This window comes from Pezoporus wallicus, unplaced genomic scaffold (assembly GCF_028554395.1).
Source record: "Pezoporus wallicus isolate ANWC-B61680 ecotype Strahan unplaced genomic scaffold, APGP_CSIRO_Pwel_v1 contig_1438, whole genome shotgun sequence".
NCBI classification, from domain to species: Eukaryota; Metazoa; Chordata; class Aves; order Psittaciformes; family Psittacidae; genus Pezoporus; species Pezoporus wallicus.
The window spans coordinates 2814650-2832326 of NW_026638681.1; the positions used below are offsets into that span (position 1 = coordinate 2814650).

Consider the following 17677-nt stretch of genomic DNA (forward strand, 5'->3'; position numbering starts at 1 on the left):
TTTATAATAAAGGATTGAAAGAATAGCCTGGAAATTTTAATTCTATTTGAATGCTCTTTGGCTACTTAATTTCATTTTTTTTTTACTTCAGTTTTGAAGATCAGACAGCTGGATACAGTTTCCTGCTTCTGTAACTATGAAATAAGAAAAATGTGATACAGCAATGACCTATGAGAATGTTTCCATAATTTGTATTATATCACCCTGACACATTCAGTTTAAATCAGTATTGTGCCACTTGTAGAGCCTCTATCAAACTCAGAATGTTTATTCCTTCTTTTGAGATAGAGCTCCTTACAGTGATAGAGTCAAGTTAAAAAAAAAAAAAAAATTAAAAAATCAACCTTTATGTATACATTTTTACCTTTTCCATCCATTTCTTCAAATTTGTCACTGTTTTTCAGTTAGAATAACCTAGCCTAAAGTGAATGCAAAATGTTTCTAGCGTCTGTAAAGTTTTAATTTTCATTCCTTCCTTATTGGAGATTTTATATGCCTTATCAATTTCTGGTTCTAATTTGCTTTTTATCTGTGTAGCTTGTAATTACCTCTTTTTTTATTTTTCTTTTCTGATTTTTATTTTTTTACTTAGAGTTGCTTTCAGTTACATCTTTTTTTTTTTTAATTCTGTTCTTATTAAGCAAATAAGCATGTAGCCATATAACAAGGCGCTTCAAAAAAGCATGTGTGCTAACTTTGTCCTGAGGAATGGTCTCTACTGCACACAGCCATGTAATAACTGCCAGTTCATGAGACTGTGTAACTCTTCTGCTTCAAGTTCAGAGAGTGATAGAAATTTTTGTAACTTCAGGAAAATGTAATGCTTTTGAGAAAACATTGTAGATTGGTTGTATTTGCTTCTTGTTGAATTAAAAGCTTCAGACAAAGCACTGTTTCTGAAGACCAGATTAGGAAGCAATGAACTGTTTTGTCTGTATTATAAAATAACTGTCCATTTCTTGAAAAGCTCTCATATCTCTGTGTTCTTCAAGTTATTTTAAACTAGCCTGGGAATAATTGTTATTTCAGAAAAGGATTCATTTTAACCAAGCAATAAATCTCTGCAGAATCATAATTTTTGCACTTTCAGGGTATACTTAAATGTTAACAGACACATATGAGACCTTAGAAACTAGAATCAGCTGCCAAGAAAAATGGGTCTAACTTGAAGGGTAAGTGACGATACATAAATAAAGCTGGAATAAAGAAGGTTTGAAGTAGGTGGCTCAAAAATGTCAGTGATGGAGTTCAGAATTTGTACATTTTTTTTTTTTAACTGACAGTGACTATTTTCCAAACTGAACTGTGCATTTTATATAGTACTGCCAAGGGATGGAATTCCTTTTATGGACGTTTACTTTTTAAAAAGAAAAAATAATAATTAAAAAAAACCCTATGGAAATCACACAAAGAAAATAGACTTGCCCTCTGTTAAATGGGTATTATTAACTGCCTAGAAGTAGAGAAACAGTAGATTTCAGGTTGTATGGAATATTGTAAATTCAGTGTCTTATGAAGATCTATTATGATAAAGCTTGTAATTGCAGAATTGGTATCCTTATATCCTTCAGTGAACTCGGTGAGCCTACTGTAAAAGTCTGGACTGTGTGATAATGGAGGCTGTTGCTTTTGTGACACTGATTTTTTGCTGCAGAAGGTAGAAGGTAGGCAGAGAGAGGGTATCTCAAGGTCTTCCTGAATTGCCTACAACTCTATGAGTGAGGAGAGGGATGTGCAATTCAACTGTTGCTACGCATCTTTTCCTTTCTCTCTTTCCTGCCTTCTGCACAGCTTTACTAACCTATTGTGTATCTCTCTTCTTCCATAGGTCAGCACTGCAGCTGAACTCTTTTGTGAAAGGTGTTATATATAAAGGTGTTATCTTTCTGCAGGGCATTGCAGAAAGATAATTCCATGACTAAAACAGTTCAGTGATAGTTGAGCACTGTTCAGGAATATTTTTTACCTCAATTACAGAGTTTTACTATGAGCAAATAGTTGTCCAGAGATATTCCTGGGGTTTGAGTGTGTTTGAGATGTTGAGGTCTAAATCAATGAAGCATTGAGCACTTGGCTACAACTGTGACTTTAATTGTGTTGATATACTTTGGACTAATTTATTATATAGGACCCCGAGAAATCAGGCGTTATGCACCATGAATCAGTCACCATGAATTATTGGACATTTTGTCTTTCATTCCAGTATATGTAAAATAGAGGGAATATGTGAATGCTGCTGAAGTTTTTGGACTAATGAAGAAGGGAGGAATCACCAAAAAACAACACAAATGGTAAAAATAAGGTTTAGAGTTTAATGAGACAAGGATTTAGGTTTGCACACTGAACAATAATTGTAAAATACATATTAAATAGACCCTTGTTGCTTTCCATTCTGTACACTAAATGAGATTTTTGTCTTTCATTACTTTTTTTGGCCATGGATATTGTTGTATTTATGCTCCTTCATAATCTTATATGTAACTTTTTCCTCACAGTCCTTTCTGGGCCACAAACTCAGCACAATTTTCTACTAGCAAAGACTATTATTCCTGTGCATCAACGCATTTAACTGGTTAACTGGTATCCCTTTATTCCAACCATTAATTATGATCACATATGTGAATTAGACCTCTTTTTGATTTTTGCTGCTTTTTTATCGAAGTTCATCGCTCAGCTTTAGCAAATAGTTCTCTCCAAGGAGTATTTCAGCACAGAGACAATATTTTTTCTTTCAAATTACTATTTATTTTCCCTTCATTTGGATTCTGCATATGCAGATGTGGATGGCTGCTGTCGCCAGCATTATTATTTCATGAACCTTCATTTATCTCCCTGAACAGGTTAATGTTAAAACTACTGAATTTTGTTTGTTTGGGGAACATGATAATGTAGTGGTAGCTCTAGTGAGTATCATATCATGGACCATATTTCTCCCTTAATTAAGCAAAACTCTTGTGTTGATTTGCTGATGTGTTGAGTTGATGATGTGTTTGCAATGGTAATTATGGTAAGACTTCTTATAAAGACTGCTGGGAGGCTGCAGCATGTGACCTTTTTTAATTCTTTTTTAATTAAGTTGTAATTCCCCTAGCCAAGACACAACTCAGAAAAGTTCCAGACAGTAGCTATTGACTGAACTGTAAGCAAAAAGAGGATGTTGTTCTGTTGCATTTGTGAATTTTATAATCATCAGCTTTATTGGCTATCAAGGACAAAACTATAAAACTGCTTTACATGTAGAAATTCTGAAGAGCAAGGAATTCTTCTTAGACTTTCCACTAGCAAAATTTAGTCAGCATCACTGCAAGTGGTTGACTGTTTTTTGTTGTGCTCTGCAATAGAGGATTATTACTTTTGGCTAAAGATGGTAGAATAGAGGTTAGTCTGCCTTTTTTCCTTTATCCATAAAATATTTATATCTATAGGTAAAGAAAAAAAGGCATAAATATATCTATATTTAATATCTATATCTAAAATATAGTGGAAGTGTAACGTTATAATAGAATTAGTACTTGGAATTACAACATTTTTAACTGATAACTGCAAGGGGAGAGAACAAGGCCTTGTATGAGTCATAGAATGGTTTGAGTTACTGAAAATTTATCCTGTTTTGAAAATTTCACCTTTTCTGTATGTGCAGAATACTCATATGTGTTACATAGAGAACAAATGACCTCAGTCTACTGCATGACATGACAGCACCTGAAATATATGTCCCATTAAAATGTGCCTTGTTCTTGGATCAGAAAAGCAAAAGTTGAGGCATTTCAATAGGAAGAAATAGTAATTTTGTTGTAAGTATATCGTGAAAAGTAGTTCCAGTCACAGTCAGCTGATTTATACATCAACATCAGGTAACATTACTGTTTGGAGCTATGATTCTTAATTGCTGGAATAGGATGTGCCTTCCTTTGAGAGGCAAGTACTGTGTGTCTTGTCAGCAGTAATACTTCAAACAGCAATACATGTTATAGTCAGAACAAAACCCTCAATATAATTAAACCCTTAAATATACGTGCACTGAAAAACTTCCCAAGAGAGTTAATGAAACCAGCATGTTTTGATACATTTTCTGGAAAAAAGGGTCAAGCAGCTACTAACCAAAACATGCTTTGGTATTTCTTCCAAGTACAGGTGTGTTGAAGAAAACAAGCTAAGTAAAAAATCTTTATGTGAACCACTGACTTACTTGACTATGTATGTAGAATGAAATAGTTTTTAAATTCTTAGAAAATTTGATCATTCCATGTAGCTGGCAGCCTTTGTTCCTGTCTCTTAAATCTTAAGACTATCCTACCTGTCCTTGCAGTTCCCAGTCTTTAGTCTCTTTCACAACCCAGTTGGTTCCATTTTTTCACTTACTTTCAGTTGACATAAGCCAACTTCTACACTTCAGGTCCGAAGGTGCAAAATTTTCATTTATTACCAATGAGTTGTTTTTTTTTTTTTCAGTCTTCATTTGTACCAATTGTACCTAATACAGTCGTTGAAAAGATTAATTTTCTTTTACCCCTTTCTTGTCAATAGTTTCAACATTTTCTTTCCTTTGTAATGTACTTTCATCCATACTGCCTGGATCTGGCTTTTTTTTTCTCTCTCAACATGCACATTGCCTAAGGTCTACTGATTTTTAATGAACTAATAATCTACTGCATCTCACAACTGCAGTTGCAAGGACAGGTCAATTCATCCAGGTGGAAATATCTGCAGTACAAATGGAACCACTGATAAATTCTGGTACTAAAAATCTGTTGTCTCAACTGAGCAAGCAAAACCTGCAATTTTTCAGATTTATGTTAAGGCCAAACCTGGGTGGATTTTTGTGTGAGTAGCTAAAAGACCATCTTTCTTATCCAAGATGTTTACATTCAAAAGGAAGCTTTGAAATAATTAATAAAGTTAAAATGCCAGCCTCATTTAGAAGAAGGAAATAGTTAACAGTGTAATTGCAGTCCGACCAATATATTTCCTTAGTTTTATTACAAGTTACTAACTATGCTATCTGACATTATCTGTTATGAAAACATAGTCCTGATTATTGCAAATAACATTTTATCATTTAGCATTTTAACAGGTATAATTTAGCAATTTTAAAGACACATAAAATGTGATTTTGTAATGAGAAACTCGAACTGAAAAAATAAGCAGTGGTATCAGTCATACCTGACAGGAGGCATAGTTAGAGGGTGAATAATGCATGCTACTTTCTAAGGCTGTAGTCTTGCAAAGGGGATTTTCAAAATGAGAAAATTACTCTGGACTTAAATTTGCCTTTACTAAAAAAAAAAATAAATTAAAATGTTACGTCTTTTGAGTTTTAAAGCTCTAAATTTCTAGAGTGAGATTCTGCGTCTTTTCCAGTGAGACAGGCAGTTTCTGAAGGAAGAAAATATAAAAGTGTTGGAATGATCCCTAAATCTTTACTGCAAAACTACTTTCTAAAACTGCCCAACAAATTTTTAAAACTCAGAAGCAGTAATAAAAACATTCTTGGAGAATTTAATAACATATCCAATCCTTCTTCTCCATTTAGGAACTTAACGCAATAGTAGGTGAAGAACACTTCTTCCCCTCACTTTCTTACCCTGAAGGAGCTCATGGTTTAGACTCTGTGAATTAATTCATAGAGCTGCCAGGCATATCTCTTTTTTCCAGGCTTCTGAAGGTTTGAAGCTTTTTATTTTCTCTCTTTATACTTCAAATTAAAGCTTAAGAGTCCTTGGAGTCTTCCAGCCCCCACACCCTAGCCACCTCACTCCAGCAGAAGATGAAGTGTGTAAAAATTCAAATTCACATCTTTTCATCTAGATACAATTCTTCCATGTGCAGCAGCAAAGAACAACAGATATTCTGGAGGACAACATATGGATCCAGAGCACTTTTTTTTTCTACTGTGTCAGTCCATAGTAACCACCAGGACTATTTTCCATGCAAAAATGGCTGTGTATTTCTCAGAGCATTCTGTGATCTGACTAGTTCACAGATTCCTAGCTAGATGTGATTCAGTCTTCATCAAATATCTGAATTTTACATGTATTTTTTACCCTTAACATTTGTATCATTATACGTGCATTGCTTTTCAATAGATTATGCTCTGTAACTGTTTTGCTTTGACTGTACCTTATCATTTTTGAGATTTTTAGTCATAAAAAAATATTCCTAATAATATCGTTTGATTCAAGAAACTGCATGCATATTTAAATTTTTTTTTTTTCCTAAGTATAGCCTTCCTAGCAATATATGGCTATAAGAATTTAACTGTATGTCCTGGGTTCAGCAGTAGCAGTCATTTTTCTCCTTCTTGGTAGCTGGTGTAGTGCAGTGTTTTGACTTTCAGCTCCGGAACAGGGCTGATAACAAGGATGTTTTGGTTTGGCCAAGGACTTTGTGAGCCTCACGCTCTGCCAGGGAGGAGGGGAAGCCGGGAGGAAGCAGAGACAGGACACGTGACCCAAACTGACCAAAGAGGTATTCCATACCACAGCACGTCATGCCCAGGATGTAACTGGGAGTTAGCCGGAAGGGCTGGTAGACTGCGGGGTCAGTGCTTGGTCGGGCTGGGGTGAGGGCGAGTTATCGGTTGGCTGGTGGTGAGGTGATGTATTCTCTTCCCTTGTTATTTCCTTTATCATTGTTATTATTGGTGGTAGCAGTAGTGATTTGTATTATACCTTAGTTACTAAACTGTTTTTATCTCGACCCGTGGGAGTTGCATTCTTTTTGATTCTCCTCTCTGTCCCTCCAGGAATAGGGGAAGGGAAAGAAGGGGGGGAGTGAGTGAACGAGTTACCTGACTGGGTTTAAGCCATGACACTGTAGCATATCCTAATTGCTTTCCATTCTCTTAAAAATTATGGTTAGAAATAGCCATCACAACTTATATTAATAACTCTGTGGTTATTAATATAATGTAGTATATGCAATACCTTCAGATTCTATATTTTCTTACTACTTTAGGAATTCTGAAAAGGTTTCATATAAATTCAGAAATCAGAAAAATCACAGGAGGTGTTGTGGTTTTTTTTTTTTGTTATTTGGTTTTGTTGTTTTTTGTGTTTGGTTTTGGGTTTTATTATTTTTGCTTTTTGTTTTTGTTTAGGTTTTTTGTGTGTTTTTTTGTGTGTGTGTGGGGGGGTTGTTTGTTTATTTGTTTTTTTGTTTTTTATTTAAACATATTTGCCTACCATTATACTTTATAAAATTCAGAGGTTTTTTTTTGTGTGTGTTATGTGGATTATATCAGTGTGCGTTATTCTCAGTGCTGTAGGATCTGCATATTTAAATTTGGTTTATATTATGAGGTGAATAATCTTTATGTCAATGAATATTACTTTGAGACACTTTTTTGTTTAGTTTTGCCTTTTAATACAAAGTGTGTAGCATAGGCATTAGGTTAGTAGTTGTCCACTTCCAAATGTGAATATTTAGCTTAGTGTTTGCTGTTCTATGTACAGCTTAGCCAACAGTCTGAATTTCTGCTGATCTCAGTAGTTGCTTTTCATTCCATATGCAGGATGAGAAATGATGGATAGTTATCTTTCAGAGAGCTAACAGCACTGACCGAATTAGTGAGGATGGAGTATAACAGCAGATTTTAAAATATATGTATTTTCTCAAGTCAAAACAAACTGTGACTCTAAGGCACATTTTTTATATTTGTAGACTTTTTACAGTATGGTTATTCTCTGCTTAAGTAGATTCAGATCAAGGTGGCCATTGCTCTACTCTGGCTTGTTAATGAGAATGTGCTTAAAGATGCAGAAGGAAATTTACCACAATTTAGAAAGTGTATAACTACAGCTTGATTTTATCAATGAAATCAGTGAGGATGAACTGGTTTAATTAATTTGGTGATACCAGGGGTCCCTGCCTATGTCACTGTCAAATCTGAATGCAAATACTCTGCATGCTCAATGCACTTCAGAATAACAAGATACTGATTATTCTGTATGTTTTACTTTTTCTTTTCCCTAAAATGCGTGGGAAAAGAGAAGGCATAATGATCTAGTGACTTTATTATGCCTCAGGAGTTGAGAATTATTGAATTGCACTGTCCGTAAAAGAGTGTTTTCTTCTTTTTCTTTAACTTCAAAACTTCAAACACAATGATACCGTTCTTCAGCTTCATTGATCTGAACTCTGTGCTGGCAGTAATGCTCTAAGATTTGAGAGAAAGTAGAAAAGTTGTTGTTCCCTCTTTCTACTAAATAGAATGATTGCTGACAGCATTCTACGAAGTCCTTTGGTTATACTTCCTTTAGCCACTTTCTGATTTTCTTATGTCAGAAAATGGACATTTTTTGAACGCGGAAATACTTTGGAATACCTGCCAAAAAAGTTTTTGTTTCTGTTTATGTTAGTGTTTGGTTTTCTCTACACTTTGTCAAGAGTTACTATAATGGATCAGTAGTTAGTTGCACCATTTTGTCAGTGAAGATCATGAGTCCAAGATTTTTCAACACAGTTGAATGAGAGAAAGGTAAAATTTTCTGGTCAACATAACAAGGGAAAATTAGACCCAGTAGTCATTCCTCAGAAAATTATTTTTTAGTGTGTGCTTAGTTGAACACTTGGTATACACGAGACAATATTCTGTATCAGATCTAGAGCAAGAAGGATTTTAAGGTGGAGAATTTTCAAACAAATAGATAACAGAGGTCATCATAGATCTTTGGAATCATTGTATCCTTAGTCTTACTCACCTGTTAATAGCATCTTGGGTTTTCCTCCAGTGTATCAGATGTGGATATATTCCATGCAGTATCCATATAGACAAGGAAAAAAAAAAATCATTACCTATGCAAAAGTAATTATAAAGTTATCCCTTTCCATAGTAGACTGTATTCTATAAAATACTATCTTGCTGCAGAAATGTGATGTGGTTGGGTGTAATTTCTTACTGGATTTTATACTATAAACTTGGAGTTGCACACAACTGAAACATTGATTTGTGGAGCAGGAATATATGTTGAACATTTTCCATGCTTCATTGTTTATATTTCTTTAAGATAGTACTTTCTTTAAACAAAACAAAACAAAACAAAAAAAAATCAAGTTCATCAAATTTCCAAGCCCACTTTTTTTGATGCTGAATTAGTTACTCAACATTTTTTTTTCCTGCATAAGTGGTGATATAACTGGTGTTTTAGCTACCTAACACACGTATCACAGAGGGATTCATGTAGGCTGCCTGTGGTTATTAAGCATATGCAATTCAGAATGAATTTCTTATTGTGAAGATGAAGATTGAAAATTTCATTTTAAGTGATCACATTGCATCCATTACACTTCCTGGTTTTGGTTCTAGTGATAAATTCAGACTTTCTGCCTAAAATAAAATTAAAGGCTTTGGAAGCTGCTTTGATATTTTTACTGTTACAAGTATGTCAGTAGAGACAATTTTTGCTAGCTATAAAAACATGAAGTGCATAAGTATATTTTTATGTAAGGACGGGTTGTTTTTTTAACTTGTTTGCCAACAAAGTACGTAAATTTCTTCTGAACATTTTGAAAAAATTATGGGATTATATCCCATAAATAACAAGCCTGTATTTCTTGCTTCTGTTCAGTTCTCATCTTTGCTATTTTACCTATCATATTTGGTGATTTCTCTTAACTTGAAGCAAGTGTGAATTCTGTGCTTTTAAGAGTTACCAGGCTTCTAAAGAAGGAATATAAGGGTGGCCTTTGCGGGAAAGAGAAATCAACAGCAATGCATTTTTCTTTGATTTTACAAAGTGAATTTGCTTGATATTTCTGAGCTTTTTCAACTTTCTAAAATGGTTTTCACAAAATGGATGTCTATGAATTGCTTGAGTCTGGCATTGCATGGGGTGCAAAGGGTTGTTTTTCTTTTTTACGTCTTGTTTTCCACAGGTTCTCTGCCGTGACAGCATGAAACTTGCTGCTTTTTTGATGGTCTAATTTTCCTAGCTGCTATGGGAAATAAATTTCTCTCTTATTTCCAAGAGAAAATACTTAAATAAGAAGCAATAAACTTGAAATAAAAAATCTAGGTATTTATTGAAAAACATGTATAACAGCACTCTATAGGTAAAATTTAAATATTGTCACTATTCAGAATACTTGGTAGGAATTTTGAATTCTAGTGTGAAATATATAATTTAATACGAGATAAAATTTTTATTTCCCTCAATCTTAAATAATCTTAGTCAACTAACTGATTTTATACTAATAATTACTTCCACACATTAGCCATCTAATATCTTTTTATTTTATAAAAAGTTGGGGTTTTATGCAACACAATGGCATTTTCTTTATTCCTTTGTGGAATTTTCTGAGAAAACATTATCTGCATTACTCTTAAAATGTTGGCTTTGATCAGTTTTTAGAAACTGTTGAAGAAAAGACATACAGCACCATGCGAATGGGACCTGAAATGGATCTTGAAAACTACCAAACTGCTTTAGAGGAAGTACTCACATGGCTTCTCTCTGCTGAAGATGCATTACAAGCACAAGGAGACATATCCAATGATGTAGAAGTTGTTAAAGAACAATTTCACACCCATGAGGTATATGTTTATACCAATCCTTCAGTAGTCATTTATCTGCTTGTGTCCCATAATAAGGTCAAAAACACAAACCAAACATATTTCTAGTTTATTTTATTCCTTTTTCTTGTTTTTTTTGTTTTGTTTTTGTGTTGTATGGTTGGGTTTTTTGTTTTTTTTTAGGTTACTTGGTTGTTGGTTTGGGTTTTTTTTTGTTTGTGGAGTTTTGATTTTGTTTTGTTTTGATTTTTCCTCTGTGTGTGTGAATTAGATTTGGAGTATTTAAAGGTAGTACTGGAGACTGTGCCTTGGAATCATAGAATCTTTTAGGTTGGAAAAGACCTTTAAGATCATCAAGTCCAACTGTAAACCTAACGTTGCCAATTCCACTGCTAAACCATGTCACTAAGCACCACATCTACATGTCTTTTAAATGACTCCAGGAATGGTGACTCCTGATATCCATTCTAAACCTTCCCTGGTGCAACTTTAGGATGTTTACTCTTGTCCCATCACTTGTAATTACATGATACCCACCTCACTATAACCTCTTTTCAGGTACTTGGAGAAAGTGATAAGGTCACCCCTCAGCCTCCTCTTCTCCAGACTAAAGAACTTTATTATCTATGCAGAATATGAAAACGTTTATTTCTGTTTTGTTCTGTGAGGTTTGAGGAGGGGATGAAAAAATAAAAAGCAAAGTTGAAAATCATGTTTGTGAAGTGGTGGCTATTTCTCCAAAATCTGTTCTTTCCTTCCAAAGAAGCAAACTTAAAACTGGATTTTATGTTTTTTTTTATTGTCAGGGTTTTATGATGGAGTTAACAGCTCACCAAGGACGTGTCGGCAATGTTTTGCAAGTGGGAAGTCAACTTTTAACAATTGGAAAACTTTCAGATGATGAAGAGAATGAAATCCAAGAACAAATGAATCTACTTAATTCTCGATGGGAAAGTCTTAGGGTAGCAAGTATGGAAAAACAAAGCAAGTAAGTAGTATGTTGGTTAAAATAATATATATGGAGTTTGAAACAATACCGAACTTGATTAACAGCTGGGATTTCCTTTCACTTCACTGTGAACCAAATTTGATCGCAGATATTTTTTATCCTGAAATTTTCTGTGTAGTGACTTTGAAGCTTGCATGTTTTTTTCAAGACTGGAAGCCACACAAATCAGCAGTTAATAACAACTTGACTCTAGTAATACTTTAACCCAAACTCATATAACCTACCTCACCTTTTTTGATTATTTCACCAAATAACACAAGATATTTAGCTACAAAAGAAAGAATCTTTACTGAGATACAAAAGTAAAAGGAAAGCAAATCTTAAAGACCTGTAAAACTTGAGCCCATGAAAATAATAAGTGGGAGCTTAGCTTTCCAGGAAATATTGTGGTGCTTTTCTCTGAGAACAAGTTACAACTTTCAAATTAGGGGAAGTCGTATAGCTTAAAGTAGAAATACAAGTAGAAGTAGAAAAGTAATTACTAATTAGTCATTTTAGTCTTTGAAGCTTTTTTTTATATTGAAATTTGGATTTACATAGTGCCATCTAGTATAAGGAACTCCATAAAGGTAAAAGCTTCTGATTGTGCTACAGTGGAGTAATTTCTTTTGCAGGATACAGAGCGGTTAAATCAGGGAAGTTAGTGCAGCTGGGCTTTTTGTGAGTTACGTTGCTTATCTTAGTAAAATGTCAGTTACTTACCTGATATTTCACAATTCTCTTTTTCAGCCCCTCTTCTTTTTTCATTTTAGGTGGATACCTTTAGTTCCTGTCTGAGATAGACAGATATATATATCTATATATATATACATACACACACACATACATATACACTCCCTTTCGAATTCTCTTTGCTTTTGTTTCCTCTGTGCTGTAAAGTGTTCTGCCTTTTGTTGCATTTTCTATTGCCATGTCATGAGGAATATTGTGCACCTGCTGGCCTGTCTGTAATGGAGTCCAATGGTGAAGTTTGCTGACCATCGTATCAAGTTAAATCGAGTTGAAATTTTTAAATTAATTGAATTTCACTATGAACATCCTTATAGCCAAGCAGTATTAATTCCTGAAAAATATAGCTGCTCTCTACAATGAAACCAAATCGATGCATTGGCAACCAACCTGAATCTGAGATCCTTGGTGGCTTTTTAGGGACTTTGAACTAGGTAGACTTCAATAAAATCTTTCTACTGAAGTCTTAATATTTCTCACAGAAAATCCCAATGAACATGCACTGAGAAACTCTTCTGTCTGTTCCTTCAGTATAGCTGGAGAGTGAGTGAGCTCTTTTTGTGAACGTGATTTTACTAAAAGCTGAATTTCTCTAGTAGTCTGACCATGGTCTAGCCCAGCATCTTGACAGTAACATAACAAGAAAAAAGAATGATCTCCTGAACCAGCATCTCCCTGTCTCCCTTTGCATTTATGGAGAGCAAATATTGGGCTGCATAGACCTGTTGCTCTGGAGACCAAATATCAGGCTAATATTCTGACCTAACACTTCATGTCTTATGTTATAAAGTTCTCCATAGAACTCTTCTGTTCTCAGATTGCTTTCAGCTGAGGTAACTTCCTGAGATGGAAGCAGTTTTGCATATTTAGTAATCTGCTACTGATTTTTCTTCTCTTTCCTTCTATTTATTGATTCAGTATCGTCTTGGACCTGTTAGCATCCATGGTATCCTTTGGCACTGAATTCTGTAGGCCTCGCACCTATTGAGTGCTGCTTTTTTGAGGAACAGCTTACTTTTCTGTGTTTGTCACTGGCAGCTGAAGTGATTCCTTCTAGTTACTGGTTTGGAAGTGAGAGTCAATAGTGTGTATGTTTCCTTACTCTCTCCATAAATATGTATCTTCAGTTATTTGTCTTGGTCTTCTAAGAGGCTTTTTTCCAGTTCTACCATATCATTTTGTTTAAGGGGACCAGAATTGCCCACAGTATTGAAGGGCAAACCATGATTTTCAACAATATGAATAACATAGTTCTCTTTGTTGGTTTGGGTGGGGATTTTTTGTTGTTGTTGGGTTTTTGGTTTGGTGGTATTTTTTTTTTTTCCATATGTTCTTAGTAATTCCAAACATTTCTTTTCTTTTCAGATTGATACTGAGTGTTGAGATATTTTCTTTATTCTATTTTTCTTTGACAGTCTATAAAATTGTTGATGGGTTTTAGATATTTCAACCTAACTTCCTCCACCTTTATTATTTTATTGGAGAGAATACTATAATACATTATTGCAGGTGTTTTTATTTGCCATACTCATTTTCATTTAAATCAACAACATGCAAACAGCAACCTCAGTTCTACGAGTGGTGCTGTGTCTACTTTATCCTTTGATGCCACTTGTTAAACTTCTGTCCTAGATGCAGCAATAGTCATTTCCTCAGGAACTGAATTGTCTAGTATCTTCTAAATTATGTCATATATGGGTAATATGAAATCAGTAAAAGAAATTAAGTGTTAAGGGCTTCACAGAGAATGTTGTGTTACTATTTGATTTCTAAAAAAATTTCTGTGATAAATTCAGTTAACTTTGTGGGCTAGTGCAAGAGAAAATGTCTCAATAGTTAGATATGGCTAATTTTGACCTATTGGGCAACAACCCCATCTGAAGGATTATGAACAACTTTCATATCACAATGTAATATATTTCTGAGTTATTGTACACAGTTTAAACTCTTGGGAATCCATCTTCTGTTTCAGTTTAAAGCATAATCTTCTGACCTTATTGCTGTAATCTAGTTTTTAAGGCAACAGTGATATGTTTACCCAGAGATGGATTTTGTGACCATGGGAACATCTATCCTCTTTTGTAATGGTAATAGGAAGTGTAACGGAAAGTAGAAAACTTTACAGCACAGAGAAAACAAAAGCAAGCCATCAACAAAGAGAGGAGAAAGAGATAATGTTAAGGGATACTGTAAAAGTGAAAGGGTGATATGAAAAGTGATTTAGGGGGTCAGAATATCAGCACAGAGGAAACAAAAGCAAGCAATTCGCAAAGAGAGGAGAAAGATATAATGATAAGGGATACTGTAAAAGTGAAAGGGTGATATGAAAAGTGATTTAGAGGTTCAAAATGCCGGAGTAAGTTTGGAACACAGCAATGCCTTTGTGTAGAGCGGCCCAAATTGGATTTCCCATGTATTCACTATGTATTGACTCTTCTGGCAAGCAATGCATTAGCATGCTGAACGAAAACAGCCTAGTTTTTCTTTTCTTACTCCTGCCCTTCCCTAAATAGGATGCTCTATAGTAAAGTGTCTCAGAGTGAGAACTGTACCATCAGAGAGAAAATACAGTTTACCACTTTGTGGAGAATTCCACAACTATTAAAGCACACTGAATTCAGTGGTAAATCATTTTGTATTTTAAATTTATGAGTGCTGTACCATAAACAAAGATTATTATAATCTCCTGAGGTATATAAATAAATACTAAAACCTCTATCAGATGTTTATAGAAGTAACTTGAAAACCAGAGCGTACCTGGAGAATGGGGAAGAAGCATTCTTTTGTTTAAGAATCAACTGTGATTAAATTGTTTCTGCAATTCTTTCATTTTCAAGTTTATGCTCCTTGCTTCAGAATAACATAAATGTTCTGTATATAAGTATTTTGTTATATCTTAGTTTTCTAAAATCAAATTCTCTTTATCAGGTTTTCTTCCCCATTTATTTCATTTATTGCTAAAAAGATATCTCTAGGTTGAAGCATTGTATTTACTATTTATAATAACTTGGTTTAGAAGATCAAGAAAGACAATAAAATACACACTTGAAAATTAGGAAAGACTGGCTTAGATCTGAGATAGGTAATCCTTTGTGAGCCATGAGTTATTATAAAGCTGGGTATCAGCTTCCTGTATTACGTTCATGAAGAGAAAGATTAGAGTGGAAAAGTGGTAACAGCTACATTCAGTAATAAAACAGATACGTTTTTATTACTAAAATACCCAAGTTGTGGGAATTTTTGAATAATTTCTCTTTACACCCCTGTTTTAAAACTATCTCGTTCAATCCTGTTGCCTGTTACTTTTGGGGTACTTGGAATTTATGTGTTTATGTTATCTAGTTAAAATCCTGTTTCCTAAAGAAAAAACATAAATCCTTACTTAACACAGATTTAAGAATACTAAATTCATAATTTATATACACATGATAAAGTTTATTTTGAGAAAGTCTTTCATCTAGTATCCTGTTCTTTTTAAAGCAAAGGTCATTTCACGGGTACAAAGACAATGCCAGAGTGGTGGATGTTCAGTTAGATTTAGTTCTGGAATTCTGTTAGCTAATCAGGTCCTAGAATCTGCCATTCCAGGGGTTCTTCCCAGGCACACAACTGCTTGTGTCCTTGTTGAATATTGCAAAGTTCCTCCTGGTCTGTCCCTTCAGCCTCTCTAGGTCCTTCTAAATGGCAGCTCTGCCCTAGAGTGTAAAATGTCCCAGTATATGCAGAGGATTCAAAGTATTTTGCATTCCTAAATTTATAGGTGATCCAAGGATTGTTCACAAACTGAGTAATAGTATCTAAGAATGGAGTATGAGTTAGCTGAGATACATTCAACAAAAGCATCAAATAGCACTGGAAACAGCAATTGCTTTTTTACAATATGTCATTGTATACAGTACTAATTTTTAAGTGTATATAAATATGAACTAATAATTATATAAATATTTAATCAGAGACCAAATGTTTGGCTCATTTTGAGAGGATTCAAAACTGGAATGAATACTTTTTTGTCTGTTTTTTCAAAAGGTAGGAAATAAATAACAATCAATGACAGAAGTTGGCATCTGGGTTGGGGCAATCCCAGATACAAATACAGGCTGGGCAGAGGTTGCATTAAGAGCAGCCCTGAGGAGCAGAACTTGGGGATGTTGGTTGATCAAAAGCTCAACATGAGCTGGGGGTGTATGCTTGTAGCCCAGAAAGCCAAGTTTTATCGTGGGCTGCATCAAAAGGAGCGTGGCCAGTGGGTCACGGGAGGTGGTTCTGCCCCTCTGCTGTGCTCTTGTGAGACCCTGCCTGCAGTACTGTGTTCAGTTCTGGGGCTCCCAACAGAAGGACATGGACCTGATTGAGTGAGTCCATAGCATCATAGAATGAATCATAGCATGGTTTCAGTTGGGAAGGATTTTAAGATCACCTTATTCCAACTTGCCATGGGCAAGGACACCTCACACTAGACCATGTCGCCCAAAGCTCTGTCCAACCTGGCCTTGAACACTGCCAGGGATGGAGCATTTATCACTTTTTTGGGCAGCCTGTTCCAATGCCTCACCCGCCATAGGAAGTCCATGAAGATAATCAGAAGGCTGGAACACCTCTCCTATGAAGACAGGCTAAGAGAGTTGGGCTTATTCAGCTCGGAGAAGAGAAAGCTGAGGGAAGATTTCATGACAGTCTCCCAGTACCTAGTGGGAGCCTAAAAGAAATACAGAGAGGGACTTTTTACAAGGACATGTAGTGACAGGATGAGGGGGATTGGCCTAAAACTGAAAGAGGGTAGATTTAGATTAAACATGAGGAGAAAATTATTCACTCTGAGGGTGGTGAGATACTGGAGCAGGTTATCCCAAGAAGTTGTGGCTGTTCCATCCCTGGCAGTGTTCAAGGCCGGGGTGGATAGGGCTTTCACCAGCCAGGGTGTCCCTTGCCCATGGCAGGGGGGTTGGAACTGGATGATCTTTAAGGTCCCTTCCCTACCCATTTTATGATTCTGTGAAATGTCAATGCCAAAAATTGGGCAATTCTAGCTGCTGTTGATCACAGAAAGACATTTACAATAGCTTTCTAATTTGGGCTATATTTTCAAGAAGTGAGCAAGATGCCAACCAATAAATGAGTGCAATTAGAGTAGGAATTTGACATCTTTCTTACACAGCAGTTTTCTCCAGTCTGAAAGTTCAACTCAGATTTTCAAATCTCCAAGTTGACTTCTGAAAGTAGTTAACTAACTTTTCGCTGCAAGAGTTCTTCTAGAGATGTAAGTAATGCACTAAAATGTACAATGGTTTCACCAGGCTCAGTGTGACTGAGGACGGTGACTTTGCTCTGTCAAATCTAAGTGAAGGTAAAAATTGTGTTATATGAAAGAGGGGTAATACAAATAACTGCTTGTAGTTCCACTGCTCAGCAATAGTTTGCACTTTATT

At 35.1% G+C, this 17677-nt stretch overlaps 1 protein-coding gene across 15 annotated transcripts in view; it reads left to right on the plus strand.

Moving 5' to 3' along the window:
* Positions 1 to 17677, plus strand: part of DMD (dystrophin) — a 1199681-nt gene that overhangs the window by 437630 nt on the left and 744374 nt on the right. For all 15 annotated transcript variants that reach the window (XM_057411860.1, XM_057411861.1, XM_057411863.1 and 12 more), the window contains 2 exons: positions 10346 to 10534; positions 11320 to 11501. In XM_057411860.1, the coding sequence (XP_057267843.1) occupies positions 10346 to 10534; positions 11320 to 11501 (371 nt within the window). The remainder of the gene's footprint in view (positions 1 to 10345; positions 10535 to 11319; positions 11502 to 17677) is intronic.